The sequence below is a fragment of the Raphanus sativus genome, chromosome 1 (genome assembly GCF_000801105.2).
Source record: "Raphanus sativus cultivar WK10039 chromosome 1, ASM80110v3, whole genome shotgun sequence".
Lineage (NCBI taxonomy): Eukaryota > Viridiplantae > Streptophyta > Magnoliopsida > Brassicales > Brassicaceae > Raphanus > Raphanus sativus.
The window spans coordinates 875,062-891,824 of NC_079511.1; the positions used below are offsets into that span (position 1 = coordinate 875,062).

At 37.9% G+C, this 16,763-nt stretch overlaps 4 protein-coding genes across 10 annotated transcripts; 3 read left to right on the forward strand and 1 right to left on the reverse strand.

The window, feature by feature from the left end:
* Positions 1–15: 15 nt before the first annotated feature.
* Positions 16–6,189, forward strand: LOC108858248 (K(+) efflux antiporter 1, chloroplastic). Of its 3 annotated transcripts, XM_057002917.1 has the most exons (22): positions 16–40; positions 120–234; positions 342–1,798; positions 1,900–2,071; positions 2,152–2,242; positions 2,403–2,539; positions 2,625–2,684; positions 2,773–2,892; positions 2,972–3,040; positions 3,116–3,181; positions 3,344–3,433; positions 3,553–3,657; positions 3,748–3,876; positions 4,005–4,214; positions 4,303–4,452; positions 4,618–4,671; positions 4,767–4,825; positions 5,028–5,094; positions 5,177–5,353; positions 5,447–5,503; positions 5,592–5,666; positions 5,764–6,189. In XM_057002917.1, exons 3-22 carry the CDS (start codon positions 402–404, stop codon positions 5,890–5,892), a joined length of 3,414 nt encoding a protein of 1,137 aa, XP_056858897.1. In that variant the 5' UTR covers positions 16–40; positions 120–234; positions 342–401; the 3' UTR covers positions 5,893–6,189. The 3 variants fall into 3 exon arrangements, with proteins under 3 accessions (XP_056858897.1, XP_018487709.1, XP_018487716.1); XM_018632207.2 differs by having other exon boundaries at positions 20–40; positions 120–1,798; XM_018632214.2 differs by lacking the exon at positions 16–40 and having other exon boundaries at positions 70–234.
* Positions 6,190–6,247: 58 nt separating this feature from the next.
* On the forward strand, positions 6,248–7,939 carry LOC108858294 (short-chain dehydrogenase/reductase 2b). The gene is made up of 5 exons (XM_018632247.2): positions 6,248–6,410; positions 6,505–6,757; positions 7,014–7,079; positions 7,203–7,379; positions 7,488–7,939. The coding sequence occupies exons 1-5, from the start codon at positions 6,397–6,399 to the stop codon at positions 7,863–7,865; spliced, it is 888 nt and encodes a 295-aa protein (XP_018487749.1). The 5' UTR covers positions 6,248–6,396; the 3' UTR covers positions 7,866–7,939.
* Positions 7,940–7,950: 11 nt separating this feature from the next.
* On the reverse strand, positions 7,951–11,880 carry LOC108858267 (uncharacterized). 5 transcript variants are annotated; one of them, XM_018632222.2, is made up of 4 exons: positions 11,511–11,880; positions 10,760–10,852; positions 10,008–10,131; positions 7,951–9,897 (listed from the first exon to the last, which is right to left on the reverse strand). In XM_018632222.2, the coding sequence occupies exon 4, from the start codon at positions 9,821–9,823 to the stop codon at positions 8,111–8,113; it is 1,713 nt and encodes a 570-aa protein (XP_018487724.1). In that variant the 5' UTR covers positions 9,824–9,897; positions 10,008–10,131; positions 10,760–10,852; positions 11,511–11,880; the 3' UTR covers positions 7,951–8,110. The 5 variants fall into 5 exon arrangements, with proteins under 5 accessions (XP_018487724.1, XP_018487728.1, XP_018487743.1 ...); XM_018632226.2 differs by lacking the exon at positions 11,511–11,880 and adding an exon at positions 11,014–11,179; XM_018632241.2 differs by lacking the exon at positions 10,760–10,852.
* A 1,270-nt stretch (positions 11,881–13,150) lies between these two features.
* On the forward strand, positions 13,151–13,830 carry LOC108852150 (uncharacterized). Its single transcript, XM_018625659.2, has one exon. It carries the CDS (start codon positions 13,267–13,269, stop codon positions 13,726–13,728), a length of 462 nt encoding a protein of 153 aa, XP_018481161.2. The 5' UTR covers positions 13,151–13,266; the 3' UTR covers positions 13,729–13,830.
* Positions 13,831–16,763: the final 2,933 nt, after the last annotated feature.

The following is a 16,763-nucleotide window of genomic DNA, read 5'->3' on the forward strand; positions in this document are numbered from 1 at the left end:
TAATTGCAAAAAAAAAAAGCCCTTTTGATTGGCATGAAAGGTTGGTGATGGCCATTTTGCAGTTTCTTATTTTAATGCACTTTCTCATTTCGTTTCTTCTTTGACTGGAAGAGTCGCAGAAAAATAGTGTTGTTGGAAACTCATCAGGACACGTCGATCAGTCGCTAAACTCTCGATTTTCCCGTCATCCATTTGTACTCCGTTACACCCTTTTTTTTTCATGATCTCACTCAGGTTAGTGTACTCTCTCTCTCTCTCTCTCTCTCTGTATGTATTCGTCTGAGGTTTTACATTTCATTAACTGTTTTCTGAGCCCTGAGATTTTTGATTTCCGTTTCGAGTTGCTCCCTCCACATACCACCCACAGGAGGAGGTTCCGATAGGTGGTAGTTGGATTCGACATGGATTTTGCGCGGCCGAGTTTGGTTCATCATGGTGGTATGAGTTACTGCTGCTTGTTGCCTACTCGGTTCATCAGCCCCACCACCCATATTGGAATCATCAGCCCCAGATTTTGGGATCACACCACCACTTATTCTAATCGATTCAGTAATCGGATTACCTCTCCAAGATTTTTGAGTCATTTGCATTCCACAAAACCAACAACACTTGTCCCCTTCCGATTTAGGTCACATTGTCTAGGCAATGTTGAAACTACTGTAGAGAAGGATGTAAACGAATCTGACAGTTTGGAGGAACTCAGGGAGTTACTCCACAAGGCTACCAAAGAATTGGAAGTTGCTAGGCTCAATAGTACCATGTTCGACCTAAAGGCTCAGAGGATTTCCGAAACTGCCATTTCATTCAAGGATCAAGCCTCTACTGTTTGGCTTCAGGTTAACAATACTCTTGATCTCATCCGTGATACTGTTGATGAAGAATCTCTTGCTAAACAAGCTGTTCAAAAGGCTACTATGGCCTTATCTCTCGCTCAAGCTAGGCTTCGTCTTCTTCTTGAGGAATCACTTCAAGAAGCTGGTGGTATTCTAGAATCCTCTCAAGAGACTGATCTTCTTAAAGACAAGGAAGAAGCCCTTTTAGCTGCCAAGGATGACATCAAAGAATGCCATGTGGATTTAGCAAACTGTGAAGCTCAACTGAGTGGTTTGCAGAGCAAAAAAGATGAGCTTCAAAAGGAAGTCGACAAGTTGAATGACTTCGCTGAGACCATACAGATCAATGCCTTGAAAGCAGAAGACGACGTTGCTAATATCATGAAATTGGCTGAACAAGCTGTTGCTTTCGAGCTTGAGGCTACTCAACGCGTTAATGATGCTGAGATTGCTTTGCAGAGAGCTGAGAAGTCTCTCTCCATCCCTCCGCAGACCCCTGAAGAAACTCAGGGCCAACTCTCTGATGCAGAAACAACTCTCCAGGAGGAGGTCCTACTCTCAAGTGGTAGCGATCAGGTTGAAAGAGATGAAGATCTATCAGCGGTACAGAACACAGCTGATCATTTGCCTGATAATGTTGGTCAGAAGGCTCTAAACCTAACGCAGTCTTATGATTCAAACGATCATGAGAATGGAAAGCCAAGCGTAGAGTCTTTCCAAGTGTTGGAATCAGATTCTGAAAAGTCAAAGCTTCTGAAAAAACAGGAAACACAGAAAGATCTCCCAAAAGAGGCTTCTTCTCTTAATGCACCCAAGGCATCGTTTAACAAATCCTCTCGTTTCTTTTCTGCTTCTTTCTTCTCTTCCACTTCAGATGGGAAAACGACTGTGTTTGCGAGTCTGGTTGATTCTGTCAAACAACAATGGCCCAAGCTAGTTCTTGGGTTTGCACTTCTCGGAGCAGGGTCAGTTTCAAAATCCACTCTTTGTTCACATTTTCTGAAGAATTATTTTAGTACATGAAACTCGATCTTTTTGTTAAGTATGAGCTTCTTAATTGTTCCAGACTGACATTATACTCCAATGGAGTAGGCGGGAACAATCAGCTGCTTCAACAGCCTGATGTTATCAGCACTAGTACAGAAGATGTCTCTTCCAACAAGAAACCATTGATCCGGCAAGTGCAGAAACTTCCCAAGAGAATTAAAAAATTGCTTGAAATGATCCCTCACCAGGAGGTATGAATATTCCTTCCTTGTTCTTTTCGTAGACCAAGCAAATTGCATGGCTTACAGGCTGAAACTTCTGCAATGATTAGGTCAATGAGGAAGAAGCTTCGCTTCTTGATTTTTTGTTCTTGCTGCTGGCAAGCGTCATATTTGTGCCTCTTTTTCAGAAAATTCCTGGAGGTAAGTAAGTTTCTCTTATGTTATTTCTCCAATACGTCCCTTTCCCTCAAACTCCTACAGTATCCATGGGTCTCATCAGTCAACTCATACTTATTCTCGCAATCATGTTGCATAGAGATTAATGTGCTGTTTTGATGGTTTCATCTGCTTCATTGTGCAGGCAGTCCTGTTCTTGGGTATTTGGCAGCTGGAATTCTGATTGGTCCTTATGGACTTTCGATAATCCGTAATGTGCATGCAACCAAGGCCATTGCAGAATTTGGAGTTGTTTTCTTGCTTTTCAACATTGGCCTTGAGGTACTATTTGATATATATATGAATGCTACAGTTTTTCTTTTGAACTCTGTTCCGTAGAAGAGCCAACTTTTTATTTATTTGACAGCTATCTGTTGAAAGACTGAGTTCCATGAAGAAGTATGTTTTTGGATTAGGCTCCGCTCAGGTGATTTGATTATTTGAAGATCCCCTTATCTCATTCAACATAATTTTATCCAAGTTCTATAATCTACGTTTCTGTTGTTGTATTCTAGGTTCTGGTCACAGCAGCAGTAGTTGGATTGATTGCCCACTTTGTTGCTGGTCAGGCTGGTCCAGCGGCAATAGTTATCGGAAATGGCCTAGCACTGTCCTCCACTGCTGTTGTCCTTCAGGTGATATTTTTGGTTGTATTCAGAATTCCAGATAGAGATATTAATGGAAAGAAACAAAAACAATGTGCTTGGTTTTTAGGTTCTACAAGAACGGGGTGAGAGTACATCTAGACATGGACGGGCAACATTTTCCGTCTTGCTTTTCCAGGTCGGTTCAGAACAGAGTTCGTAAATACTTCTGTGCTGGAAGTTTCTCATCAACTTGTTATTTTTTTTTTCACAGGATCTAGCTGTAGTTGTTTTACTGATTCTTATCCCACTTATTTCACCTAATTCATCGAAAGGAGGGGTAAGTTCATCTCTAGGCTTCCTTTTTCTCCTTCAGTACGGTTTACTTTTGTGTTCAAAAACGCATGCCATTTTAATTGCTGATCCTATTAAGAAGAAACGTATGGCTATCTGTTAAAAAGTATCAATGGTAAAATGCTAAGTTTCCAACTGTTCTTCTTAGATTGGGTTTCAAGCAATTGCTGAAGCGCTAGGACTTGCTGCAGTCAAAGCTGCAGTTGCTATTACTGCCATAATTGCTGGTGGCCGTCTTGTAAGTCTCATATACTTTAACGTTTGAAATTTGCGACGGAAGGAAGAGGCTTTGAAGAATTCATATGTTCCATTGGAGTTATAATCTAATAAGGCATTGATGACATTTGTGGCACACAGTTTCTTCGACCAATCTACAAGCAAATTGCAGAAAATCGAAACGCCGAGATATTCTCTGCTAATACACTTCTTGTTATCCTTGGGACTAGTTTACTGACAGCTAGGGTACGACCTTGATCTTGTTGGTGGTATTTGGCCATTTGCAATTATGCCATTCTTTCTTTCCTTCTAAATTTGTCCTGTTCTATAAATCAGGCTGGACTTTCCATGGCATTAGGAGCGTTTTTGGCTGGTTTACTCCTTGCGGAGACAGAATTTTCCTTGCAAGTAGAATCAGATATTGCTCCTTATCGTGGTCTCCTGCTGGGGCTCTTCTTCATGACGGTAATTTATGAGTTCATACATACTTTCTCATATTTTCTTCTATTTTTGTGTGATTATGATGTTTTTTTCAACTGTAAACATATGTAATCGCAGCCATAAGACTAACAAAAGAGTTTTACTCATTTCAGGTTGGCATGTCTATTGATCCGAAACTTCTTCTTTCGAATTTCCCTGTCGTAGTGGGGAGTTTGGGGATCCTGATAGTGGGCAAGACTATATTAGTGGTGATCATGGGCAAATTGTTCGGAATTTCAATCATATCTGCCATTAGAGCCGGTCTTCTTCTTGCACCAGGCGGAGAGTTTGCATTTGTTGCTTTTGGAGAAGCTGTCAATCAGGTTTTGTTATCAACATCATGTCTTTTCGTTGTATAATAATAAGCAATGCTTCTCGAAAACATGAAAGCCTGACGTGTGGTTCTTACAGGGTATAATGTCTCCTCAGTTGTCTTCGTTACTGTTTCTTGTGGTGGGAATCTCAATGGCTATCACACCTTGGTTAGCTGCTGGTGGCCAGTTAATTGCATCACGGTTTGAGTTGCATGACGTTCGAAGTTTATTGCCGGTTGAAAGTGAGGTAGAAGTCTTGATGATACATCTTTCTTGACTGATTTTGAAGTTTAACTCTGTTTCTCTCATGGTACCACTTGACTTTAGTGTCGTTGTGAAGCTTGGATCAGGAAATCATTACAAGGCTGTCTCATGTCTATTCTCTCTATTCTTGTACGGTTTTATTTTGCAGACGGATGATTTGCAAGATCACATAATTATTTGCGGATTTGGACGAGTTGGTCAGGTTTATGCTCTTTAGACGAAAACATCTGTGTAAATGGGTCATATGGTATATTGGAGTTTCTAACTTTTTAGACATTTTCTATTTGTTACTTGCAGATAATTGCTCAGCTTCTTTCAGAAAGACTTATCCCATTCGTTGCCCTCGATGTTAGCAGGTACTGTAACATCGCTCATTCATTTCCTGTATCATTTTGTGGGTTTCAGGATATCATTTTCTTCTCCTGTAAACGGAAAATGTGGGAACTCTCAGTAACTTCCACACAGACTGAGATCACGTTTTAACTTCTTTGATATACGATTCAGTATCTCCTACGCCCATTCTTCGCTTACCTGAATACCCTCGTATATAATTTGCAGTGATAGAGTGACTATCGCGCGTTCCATGGATCTTCCTGTTTATTTTGGAGACGCTGGTAGTAGAGAGGTACAAAAAGAAAAAGAAGTTGCATCATGAAAGAGTTACAAACTATACCAGCATTTGAACATTACTTGTTTAAACAATACAGGTTCTCCACAAAATTGGAGCAGAGAGAGCATGTGCTGCTGTGGTTGCGTTAGACGCACCAGGAACAAATTACAGATGTGTGTGGGCTCTGAACAAGTACTACCCCAATGTGAAGACTTTTGTCCGTGCACACGACGTTGTTCACGGTCTTAATCTTGAAAAAGCTGGTGCTACTGCTGTAATGTTCACGAACCCCTTCACTTTCAATTGGATAACACTTGTGATTTCTTGATTGTACGCTTAAAAATCACGATCACAAAAAAACTCGCAGGTTGTCCCAGAGACTCTGGAGCCAAGTCTACAGTTGGCAGCTGCTGTTCTTGCTCAGGTAAAGAAAACATAATGATCTCTCGTCTGTGAAATTAATCCTAGACATAGATTATGATCGATTTTTCAAAAAAAAAATAACTTGTCAGGCCAAATTACCGACATCAGAAATCGCAAACACGATCAACGAGTTCAGAACACGTCACCTGTCTGAACTAACGGAGGTGCGTTTCCAATCTTCGATCAAATTCATACATTTTTTTTAATAATCCGAATCTGGCTTGGTCTTTGATTGATATGGTGTATTAACGGTAATGACAGCTAAGTGAAGCAAGCGGAAGCTCTCTGGGGTACGGCTTTTCGAGGACGACGAGTAAGCCAAAACCTCAAGGGACGGATGCATCTGAAGAGAACCAGATTATGGAAGGAGGTGGTACACTGGCGACCTGATGGCCGTTTCTTCATTCTAGAAAGAACCAAGGAGCCTAACATTCGTGTGGTGGCCATTTCTTTTTGCCTGGTAGTTTCTTACTTTGATGGAAAAAATGAAACAGTCTTTTGAACAGATTAGTCATAAATATTGTTGATGTTCTCTCTCTCTCATTTGGGGTTAAGTCTCTGTTCTCGTAACAAGAAACCATATTTGAACACTTCTAGGGAAAAGCAAGGAATGTTTTTCCGTATGTAACACTTGCGGGAAGTTATTTTTTGGCAATAACCATAGCTTCTGCTTTGATGTTAGCGACATTTGTCTTACTATACTCTTATTATCTATTTTGTTAAAATATACTTAGTAAAAGCTAGCGGTGTGTATTTCATCCATGTGGCACTTATTGAATCCACACAAACGAATAAATATAGAAATGGGCCTTTAGCATTGATGTTAGATTGTTAGTTAAACTGATCTGTCTCAAGCAGAAGATAGATAGCTAATTGACTTTTCTGCTCAATTCGATGGCTGACTCAAGGTTTGTGCTTCCTCTCTCTCTCTGGCTTGAAATTTCAATGAAAGATATTTATTCAGATAGGTTGACTTGATCGTTCTCTGATGTGTGTGGGCAGAGTTGCAGTTGTAAGTGGTTCGAACAAAGGGATTGGGTTTGAGATCTGCAGGCAACTTGCTAAAAATGGGATGACTGTGATTCTAACAGCGAGAGATGAGAAGAAAGGTCTCGCAGCTGTCGAAAAGCTTAAGAGAGAGAATGTTTTTTCTGATCAAGCCATCCTCTTTCACCTGCTTGATGTCTCCAATCCGGACAGCATCGCTTCTCTTGCTGCCTTTGTTAAGACCCACTTCGGGAAACTCGATATTCTGGTAAGTTTGATAATCTTTTTGTCAATCAAATCTCTTCTAGTTTTACTTCTTCTTTTGCTTATCAGTGCTTCACTTGCAGATCTAAGTAAGTTGCAAGTCCCTTTCCAACAGATCACACTTGTTAATTAATTAGGCAGGATCTCATATATGTTTAGTGCTAAATCTTAAGTGGAATGATCTGATCAACTCCATTAAGTGACCATGTAAACTCTTTTTTTTTTTTAGTTATTTCTTTGTTTGGTATATATATCTACAGATCAATAATGCTGGAGTTGGAGGGGCGAATGTGAATGTCGATGTTCTCAAAGCTCAAACTGCTGAGGTACTTAATTATTTTTTTCTTTCTATAAACTTCCCTTACGAGAGATCTCATTCAAGAAAATTGTAGAAGGAAGCTTGAGAGAGGCAATCTTAGTTAGATATGTAACATAACTCTTAAGTTCAGGCTGGTGCACCTAGCGATATTTCAAAGATAATGAGCGATACATACGAGATAGTGGAGGAGGCTATCAGGACGAACTACTACGGGGTAAAGCGAATGTGCGAGGCCATGATTCCTCTCCTTGAAGCTTCTGATTCCCCAAGAATCGTCAGCATTGCTTCCACCATGGGAATGTTACAGGTAAAGAGTAGTAGGGAGATGTTGGTTATCATTTGGCTTTGGCTAGTCCTCTCGGTTATATAAAGTATATAAACATTTCTTACTATTTGTATTCTATATTGACTACAGAATGTATCAAATGAATGGGCAAAAGGAGTGCTGAGTGATGCTGAGAATCTAACGCAAGAGAAAATAGACGAAGTGATGAACGAGTACCTAAAGGATTACAGAGAAGGCTCATTACGAGACAAAGGTTGGCCAACAGTAATGTCTGGATACATACTACCGAAAGCTGGAGTGATCGCACTGACACGAGTTTTGGCAAAGCAGAACAAATCAATCATCATCAACTGCGTGTGTCCTGGTTACGTAAACACAGAGATCAACTTCAACACTGGAATTTTGACAGTTGAAGAAGGCGCTGCGAGTCCTGTGAAGCTGGCTTTGGTCCCTAATGGACACCCGTCGGGTCTTTTCTTTGACCGCACCAATGTCTCCAGCTTTTGAACTTTACAATGTTGTGTAGAAGAATGCTACTGTACATCCCAACAAATAAAGCAATAAGATTGTTATTTGCGTTGCGGGCTTGTAGTGAATATTTATATGTTAATAACTAGCCCAATATATATATATATCAGCTTAAGAGAGAGAGAGTTACAAGCCCAACGGGCTTTTTGATAGCGTTTCAAGACATACTTAAACGGTTATATAAACTAGCATCTCGGACCCATTTTAAATCCGTTTATTTGTGTTTACCGCCGGTGAAAGAAGCTTCTGAGCTTTCCTCGCTCAAGCTTCTCGAGAAGTTTATCGGCGCCCATCACTTCCATCTCCGATAGCTTCTTCAGATACCCGATAGCTCCGTACGAAACCATAACTTTCTTACTCTTCTCGCTCCCCGCCAATCCCATAAGCCCCGCCACGGCGTACTTCTTGGCCGTGTTTCCAGGGTTCGAATCCAGCAGCATCACCAGATTCGTTACGCTCTTCCCGTCTTTCCTCAGTTCCCTTCTTATTCTCCCTTCCGTCACCAGTCCCGCTATCGCTTGAGCCGCCGCTTCTCTGCATCCGTTCGATTTCGATTCCAGAAGCTTCACCATCGTCGGGACGCACCCTGATTCTGCCACTATTCTCTTCGTCTCCGGCGAGCTACCGAAACGACAGATGGCAGATGCAGCTGCTTGCTGCGCGCCTAACGATCCTGACGCTAGCACGTGCGCTAATCGTGGAAGCAAATTGAGATCCAACCACGTCTCTGTGTTCACCGACGGGATTAGATTTCTGAGAGCCGTCACCGCCGGCTCTTGCGGCAGAGGACCGTCGATGTAAGCCAAGAGGCTCGGGACTCCTCCTTCCGAAACGATGGCTTCGCGCAGAGCCTCGCTCGCTGCAGAGAGATTCTGCAAACACTGGGCCATGTGTTCTCTGCATCCCAACAGTATCCCCTTGTTCAGAAGATCAATCGACACTCTCACCATCCCTTCTTCCGCCAGCAACTGCCTCAGCTCCGCCACTCCCGATATGTTCTTCAGCGCCGCTGCCGAAGCTGCTTGCGACACCGAATCCCCCGTTCTGCAGAGCTCGATCAGCGGCGCGATTCCTCCCTGTCCCGCGATCTCCCGCGCGTTTTCCTCAGCGATCGACAGTCTCTGGATCGCGATCGCAGCTTTCTCTTTGGCTTCGAGGCTTCCCGATTCGATTAGCCTCACCAGAGGAGGCAACACGCCTTCCGAGACGAGCCATTCGTCGCAGTGTCCTGATTCCGCTAGCACGCTGATCAGACTCACCGCCTTCTCTCTGATTCGTGTACAAGCTGTTAGCAGCTGAACTAACGCTGCTACGTTGCCTCTTCCCATCAATGGCATCACCATCTTCTCTTCTTCTTCCATCATACGTATCAGGTTTTCGAGTGCGTTGTGTTTTGATTCCATGTGACCTATCTGAAGCCTCGCCAGTAGCTCTTTTAGACTTGAAACTTTGGGTGTTTCCGATGAGCTTGAGATGTACAGAGGCAACGTTGCTTCACCTAGAACTCCGGTTTTGATCAAAACCATGCAGTCTCTTAGATTCAAATCAAGTTTTCCACACAAAGCGTCGAGATCGCTCTGCATACGCAGCTTCCCTTCGTACTTGTCAGTTGAACACAGCTCGGCAAGCTCCATGGCTTCATTGAGCGTTTTAGCCACGGACTGCAACTGCTCGTTGCAGAGCTTGTTCTTGGAGAAACAAGGGTGGCTTGAGAGGTCAGACAAACAGCCTGGGATCTGTTGGATCTTTGAGATGATGGTCTTCCATCTTCCTGTGAAATTGGGAACCGTTTTGGCTTTGTGGAGGACCGATGGGATGAGAGAATGAACGTGGGATAGCCATTCTTCGGCTGATTGTCTATATAAGACTAACTGATGGTTAGCTTGCTGCTGCTCTTCAAACTTTCCCATGCTTCCTAATTCTCCCATCGTTCCCATTTTGATACAAATCAAAGCTTTCTTCTCCCTTGTCGATTTTTGGGTTTTATGATAGGAAAGTGCTCTAATTAGACCTGAGTGAAGAGAGAAAACAAAAAAAATTTACAATCTGAGCCATGAAGTTCTTTTGTATATCATCAACAAAACAAGAAGAGTCAAGGATGAGAGATGAATAGAACTTTACCTCATCTGAATGAAACTCTCTTAAGTGTCAGCCAGATCAGTGATCAACTGCACTTGATGAAAGAAATAAATATCAAACTTTTCTCTGTGTGTTCTTCGCTGGCAATTTCAGATCAGGAAACTACCTGCAAGTAGAGATTAAAACTTTATGGAGAAGAAGACAAAAAACAAATTGTGATTAGATGAAAACAACATGTAACAGAATCTCAAGAAAAAAAAGGAATGAAGTTTCCTCACGACATATCAAATCGAGTGGTTTCTAGATGCAGAACTATCATTAAATGCTTCTCCCTCCCCCTTAATATAGTAGTAGTAGCACAAGTATATATAACATATGAGAATAAACAGCGCAAACTCATTGACAGCCACGGAATGAATATATTCACACACACACTCCAAAAACGAAAAAAAAAAAAAAATAAGCTATCATTGTCAATGCCAAAAGATATCCAATACTCTGGCAAAGGTTAGTGTTGTGCTTGGAGCCAATTCCTTAAAAGAAAAAAAAGGGGAAGGTGCAAGTTGTATATTTTTTGTTAATGAATTTGGTGATGGATAGTTACAGCAGACTTTTCTTTGAAGACAAGTCAACGCTCAAAGTCTTAATTCATTAGACACACCCACTTTGTAACTTATACAGTAGTAAGCATTAATCAATGTAATGAAGTAAGATACCGAGTGGGTTTTTGAGAATTATTTAGTCAAAGGATGATGATTATCCTAAAAAAAAGGGGATGTATTTGGGTGTTTTACCTTGTTGGGTCCTGTTTTCTAGCAGTTGACTTTGTAAAATGATGCATCCATTGAGAAACACAACTTGGAACTCTGAAATACACAGAGGAGATTCTGCAAGTGTATGCATGTAATCAAAGATTTTATTGAATTATTATTGATCTTTCAAGTCAAATACCAAAGAAAAGGGCTTAAAACAGAACACAAAGAATCTAATAAACTTATTTTGTATGTTTAGAAACTGATGAAGATCAGAAATGATATAAACTACTTACTTTCTGAATTACAGAATTGTCTTGTATCGGTGAGTTAAAAGCAATAACTTTGGCAAAAGAAAAAAAGCAAAATGAGTTTGAGATCACTACTTTTTTTTTCTTTTAGTCATCACTTTAGCTCTGCCTCTCTCTCTCTCTCTCTTTTCTTGTGACTATTTATAAACACCAACGCAAAGAAGAAGCTGACCTTTAAGAAGATTCAGAATCTCAATATAATTATCATTCGTCTTTCTTTTTTCCTTTTGTTACCCAAAGAAACAAAAGGATTTTAACTTTAGAGGTGATCTTTTAAACCCAGAAAAAAAAACTCAATGAATGAGAGAAGTAGATTCAAAATCGTGGATTTAGTACTTTGGAATCAGAATGAATTAATTTTGATAAACAGCTCCTTGAATGAAAGATAATCAAAGCAATTATGGGAGACGACATTATAGAAGTTAAAAAAAAGGACATGAGATTTAGAACATTATTTCGTGAATAATAATAGCAATACTTACTTGCTTGCCCAGCAGACACGACAAGGACGCCAGTGTGTGTTGTGTGATGAAGAACCTAATAAAGATCGGAGCTGTTGAGAGATCTTGCAGAAAGAAATAAAAACACAAAACTGCTCACTTCTCTTCCTCAGAAAAACTATTAAATTAAAACACAAACACCTCCTTCTCCTCCTGTCTTTTTTTGCTCATATATTTAAATATTTGAATATTTTCAAATCACAAACACCATCTAGAGAGAGAGAGAATATTTATTAAAGGTCCAAAGTAGGACAGAGTACGAAACTAAAGACGACTTGGATCAAATCCGATCTTGGTTTAAAATCCTTATTTCTTTACTTTGCTTATTTACTTTCTTTCAAAAATATTAAAATTATGGAAACATGATATATTACAGTAGTGTCGGGTCGATCTGCTCCCAAGAAAAGCCCTACGCCCTTAAAAGCGGTAACTTTTTTTTTCTTTCTTATAGGGATCCAACGGCTGTGATTGATCTTTCATTTGACCCGTTAGATCTGTTTAACGTTACAACACTCATTAACGTGTCTTGTTCCGTTCGATCTGCTTAAAACTGAGCTACTTTACTGGGATGTGCAACGTGTCGCTCCGAGTTCAATTTTTCTGAATCCAAAGACTGGATGCTCCAATTACAATCATGTGCTTCTACTTCAGTGATATTACAAAAAAATGCCACACATAGCAGCATGTGCGACTCGCGTGAGCTATGGACTAATGGGCCCCGCTTAATTTTGCTGACAATTAGTATTAACAATCGATTGATTTTCTTTTGTTCCTCGAGTAACTCTCTACCTTAACGACACCCAAGTTTTCAAGAGTTGCTACTTTGGCATACAAACACACACACACAAACAACTGTTATTATCTTTTTCTATAAACAATGGTTCCTTCACGTGACATGATTCTTTATTCTCGTCCTATCTGATCATTTAAAAAGTATTAAGATAAAGAAACTGTGGTTAGCATTTTTTATTAAAAACCTATGTATCTATATTTCGAATGAGAATGGTAAAACTCTTGAATCGCTAAAAAAAAACAAGACTAGGTTGGGTGAATAACTTTAGATTGTGATAATTATACACACTTCTTTGAAGAATGAATGCATGAATGTGATATTTGATTTATCATGTTATGGTAACAAATAATTCGAATGAATGCATGTTATATCGTAATAAATAATTTGAAATTCAATTTGGCCATGTGATGTCGCTTTTAAACTAGTTATTATCTTTTCCAGATCATTAACTGCAGAAAAATATATACATCCTCAAACACTCTCACACGTATGACACGACGCTTTATTTGTTATAAAGAAAGAACGACTGGGAAGAAAAGTGTACATGCAATTTTAATGATTACATAAAAAGGCCAAGCATATAGTATCAAACATAATTCATTCACAACCTTTTTCTACTCTGGTGTTTATTGCAAAGGACGACCATATAAAATCAGGTGATTATGAGCTTTTTTTTTTTTTTCATCTGGCAACAAATCATATAAAATCATGGATTTGGATTTCAAGAGATCCATTTTAGAAAACCTCGCGAGTAGGCTTTAATTGCACAAGTAAAGCCCATTTATGAAAGAGAGAAAAAGGCCCAAAAAGGTAAGTATTTAATAGTTTCTTCCTCCGACCAATCTCTGCTACTTGGTGCCTGTGATTCCTCCGTGTTTTACAGAATCTCTAAACACACAAAATATCTGGAGAAAAGTTAGAGAGAGAGAGAAAGTAAAGGTTATCATGGGAAACAGAGAGCAAGTAGCAGAGCTGATAGCATCGCTGGAGCAAGCAACTCTCATGTCTCATCAAATCGGAACCGCCGTGGACCGAAACCAGCTCCTTCAAATCTCCTCCTCTCTCCGCACAGCCCACCATCGCGTCTCCACCTTGCTCCTGTCCACCACTCCATCACCGGCATCCGATAACTCTGTCTCCTCCGTCGATCCGATGCAATTAGGGGAAGGAGAGGCTGAAGAAGTGGAAGATGAGAGAGACTCGGCGGTGGAGAAGGTGGAGGAGAAGATGAGAGAGTGCTTTATAAGGAACAAGAGAGCCAAGCGGCCACTGTCTCCGTCGTCTGCGGTGGTGGAGACTTCGGCGACAGAAGAGAGGAGCAGCCGTGATTATTACGGGCAGTTCGATTTGGACCCAAATGCCTCCAAGCTGAGAGCTTTGGATCTTATCTACCAATTCCATGGATAGTAGATTAATCAATCTCACTGTAGACTTCTTCTTTTTTTTTTTTTAGATTAAAGAAGCTTTTCTCACTTTGGGAAATTACAAATAAAACAAATTTACACTACAGAGAGACAGTGAGTTAGTTCTACAAGAACAACATTGGATCTGTGTTCAACTTACTTACTTCTTCTTATATGGAGATTGGCCTTCTTCTTCTTCCTCCTAGATTATCAAATGTCATCGACAGCTTGTTGTGCATCGAACTCAGGAAATGATGATAGGTGCTGAATGGGACTTCCTCAACATTTTCCTCTTCACCTTGTTTTGTGGGATTGGATTCAGCTTCTTTTTATTTATTTTTGGTTGCTAAGAACCAGACTGAAGAGAGTTGTAGCTACCAAAAGAGAAGAAACTTTTGGTTGGCAAAACATCGGGATAGTGTTTAGATTGTGTGTTTCAGTCTGAATGTTACAACAAGACCAAAAGCGGGCATATTATGTATATGTGAGTGGTAGTGATTCATTGTCTTTGTGATTCAAAAGTTTTGGACAATTAAAATTGAATTATACCTTTTGGCTGAGGGAAGAAGTGTTCTTCCTAGGAACTCTTAAATTGTATTCCGGTTCTCGAAGAAAAAAAACGGAAGTTTCTCAGCGAAAAAGGACATTAACAACAATCACAAGATTCATGTACCTGAGTAGAAGTTGACCAAAATGTTGATGGGTCGTTATTCAGATATTCGCAATGCTGCCTCAAACCTAATATTAGCGGGAACTAAAATTTGTTACTATACTTAAAGTGTTTGAGTTGATCCTTTGAAAACGAGGAGAACAAGTTTTGGTTTGCCTTGAGTAAGAGAGCAACTTGTGAAAAGTTGTCAAGTATTAGCGTAACAACACCAATACAATCCCATTGTTTATCTATGAATCTGCGAGAGAATTGTAACTGATAATTGATGTTATTAATATGTTACTAGATTTTGATCCGCGCTTAGAAAGCACGGGTTTGTTTTTGAAATTAAATAATTTTTTTCTTAAATTAAATTTCTATATAATATTATTTATAGATTTGGTTAAATTTATCCGGAACATCGAATCGAAAAATACCAAACTGAAAAGAACTATACACAAAATGAACTGAATTTTATAAATAATCTAGTAGATCATATGTCTCTAGAACCAAAAAAAAAGTGAAACATGACCAAAAATCAAATGAATACCTAAATTTTACAATACAAATTATTACTTATAAATATTAATATTATTTATATTTTGTTTTTCAACAACCAGATTTTCTAAAAATATTATTAAAAATCATATTACCAGAGTATTTTTAATTTAAAATATTAAAATTATCTGAATCATATGATATTTTTATCCAAATTATCTGATATTTTTTTATCCGAATTACTCAATATTTAAACTAAAAACCCAAAATTATCAAATATTTTATTTATAAATTCGTAATAACCCAAAAATCAAAATTGAACCGGTTCAAAATTTTGCTACTGAACCGAACCAGAAAAAACCAAAATACCCCAACTAAAAGCAACCCAAATACCTAAACGGTTCCTAAATTTCTAGAACCAAAACACCAAAATACGCGAACTGAAATTGAATGTTGGAGACTAATAGTGCCTCTACGTTTAAATGGTGCGAAGAAAGAATTCTATATTTACAAATTATCTAATTCTTTTTAGTGGGATACATATGTGGTTTATAAGCAAATGAAGATATAAGGAGTGTTATTATATCATATTCAGACCAGCGGTCGAACCTCTAAATCATGTAAACGTATATAACCCATATTGACTTAGTAGCATTTTATTAGAGGTTTTACTAACTGATATATTTTGACAAAATTTGGATTTAATGAAAGCTATTAATTAAAAATATGATAAAATTCACCATTAACCTGTGAATCGATACTGGTTGATCCAACAAAGATCTAGTACAGTCTTATAATTTTTATTAAAAAAATTGATTAAACTTCTTATTTATTTTATAATAGTACATAAAACTGAATAAACTATTTAATTTATCGTACAAAGTAAATGCATTGTATTTATATTACGTATTTTAATTTATAAGTTTTGTAATTTTCAATACTATTGCAAGTTTAATGTAGCTAAATTAATTCTTTTGTATAGAAGCATACAATTGTATGGGCTTAGAGTCTTTCAACCTATTAATAAAATTAAATTTATGACTCGTGAAATGATTTTTCGTGGGTCATAGATGCAATGAATTAAATGAGAATTAAATTTACTTTATAATTTTTTTTCTTTCAAAAATTGATATTTTTATTAAAATGATAAAAATAATCAAATTTCTGTTTTAATAGAATATATCTATTTAATTTAAAATATTACTAAATAATAGTTGGATTCAACCGTCTAAGAGAATGTTTCTGTTTTAATAAGGGAGATTATGATATTTTACTTTCAAATAAAATAATTATAAATTTAATATGCATTTTGTTGACTTATAATATTTTATAAATTTAATATGAATGTTTCTGTTCAAATATATAACATTATTGGGTTTTGGTATTATATAATAATAGATATAATTATGTCGGAGAATCAAAATATAATAACCTGTTTAATTATACATCTCCCATTGATTTCAATTTTTTATTAATTAATCATTAAAATAAATTAATTATATTTTGTATTAGTTAAAAATTATAATATTTAAAATAAAAATAATTTGACATATTGATAACTGTTTTTAAATTTTAATAGAGTAAAAAAATCCGCAAAAACTGCAAAAATAAAATATTAATGTAACTCGCTATTTATATGAATGAGTTTCACCTTAATTTTTATAAATTTAAATCATAAAAATTCTGAAAATTATAATATTGTATGGGTGAAATTTTTATCAAAATCTAAAATATTAAGATTGACACATGTTGTTCAAGAAAGGAAAACGATTGACACCATTTTATTTGGATATATGAAACTCTATAATAAATTGCATTCAATTGTTTTTGTTTTCAAGCTTTATTATGTCAATTTGAAAATATTTAAGTTGTATCCATTTTGAATGTTGCAA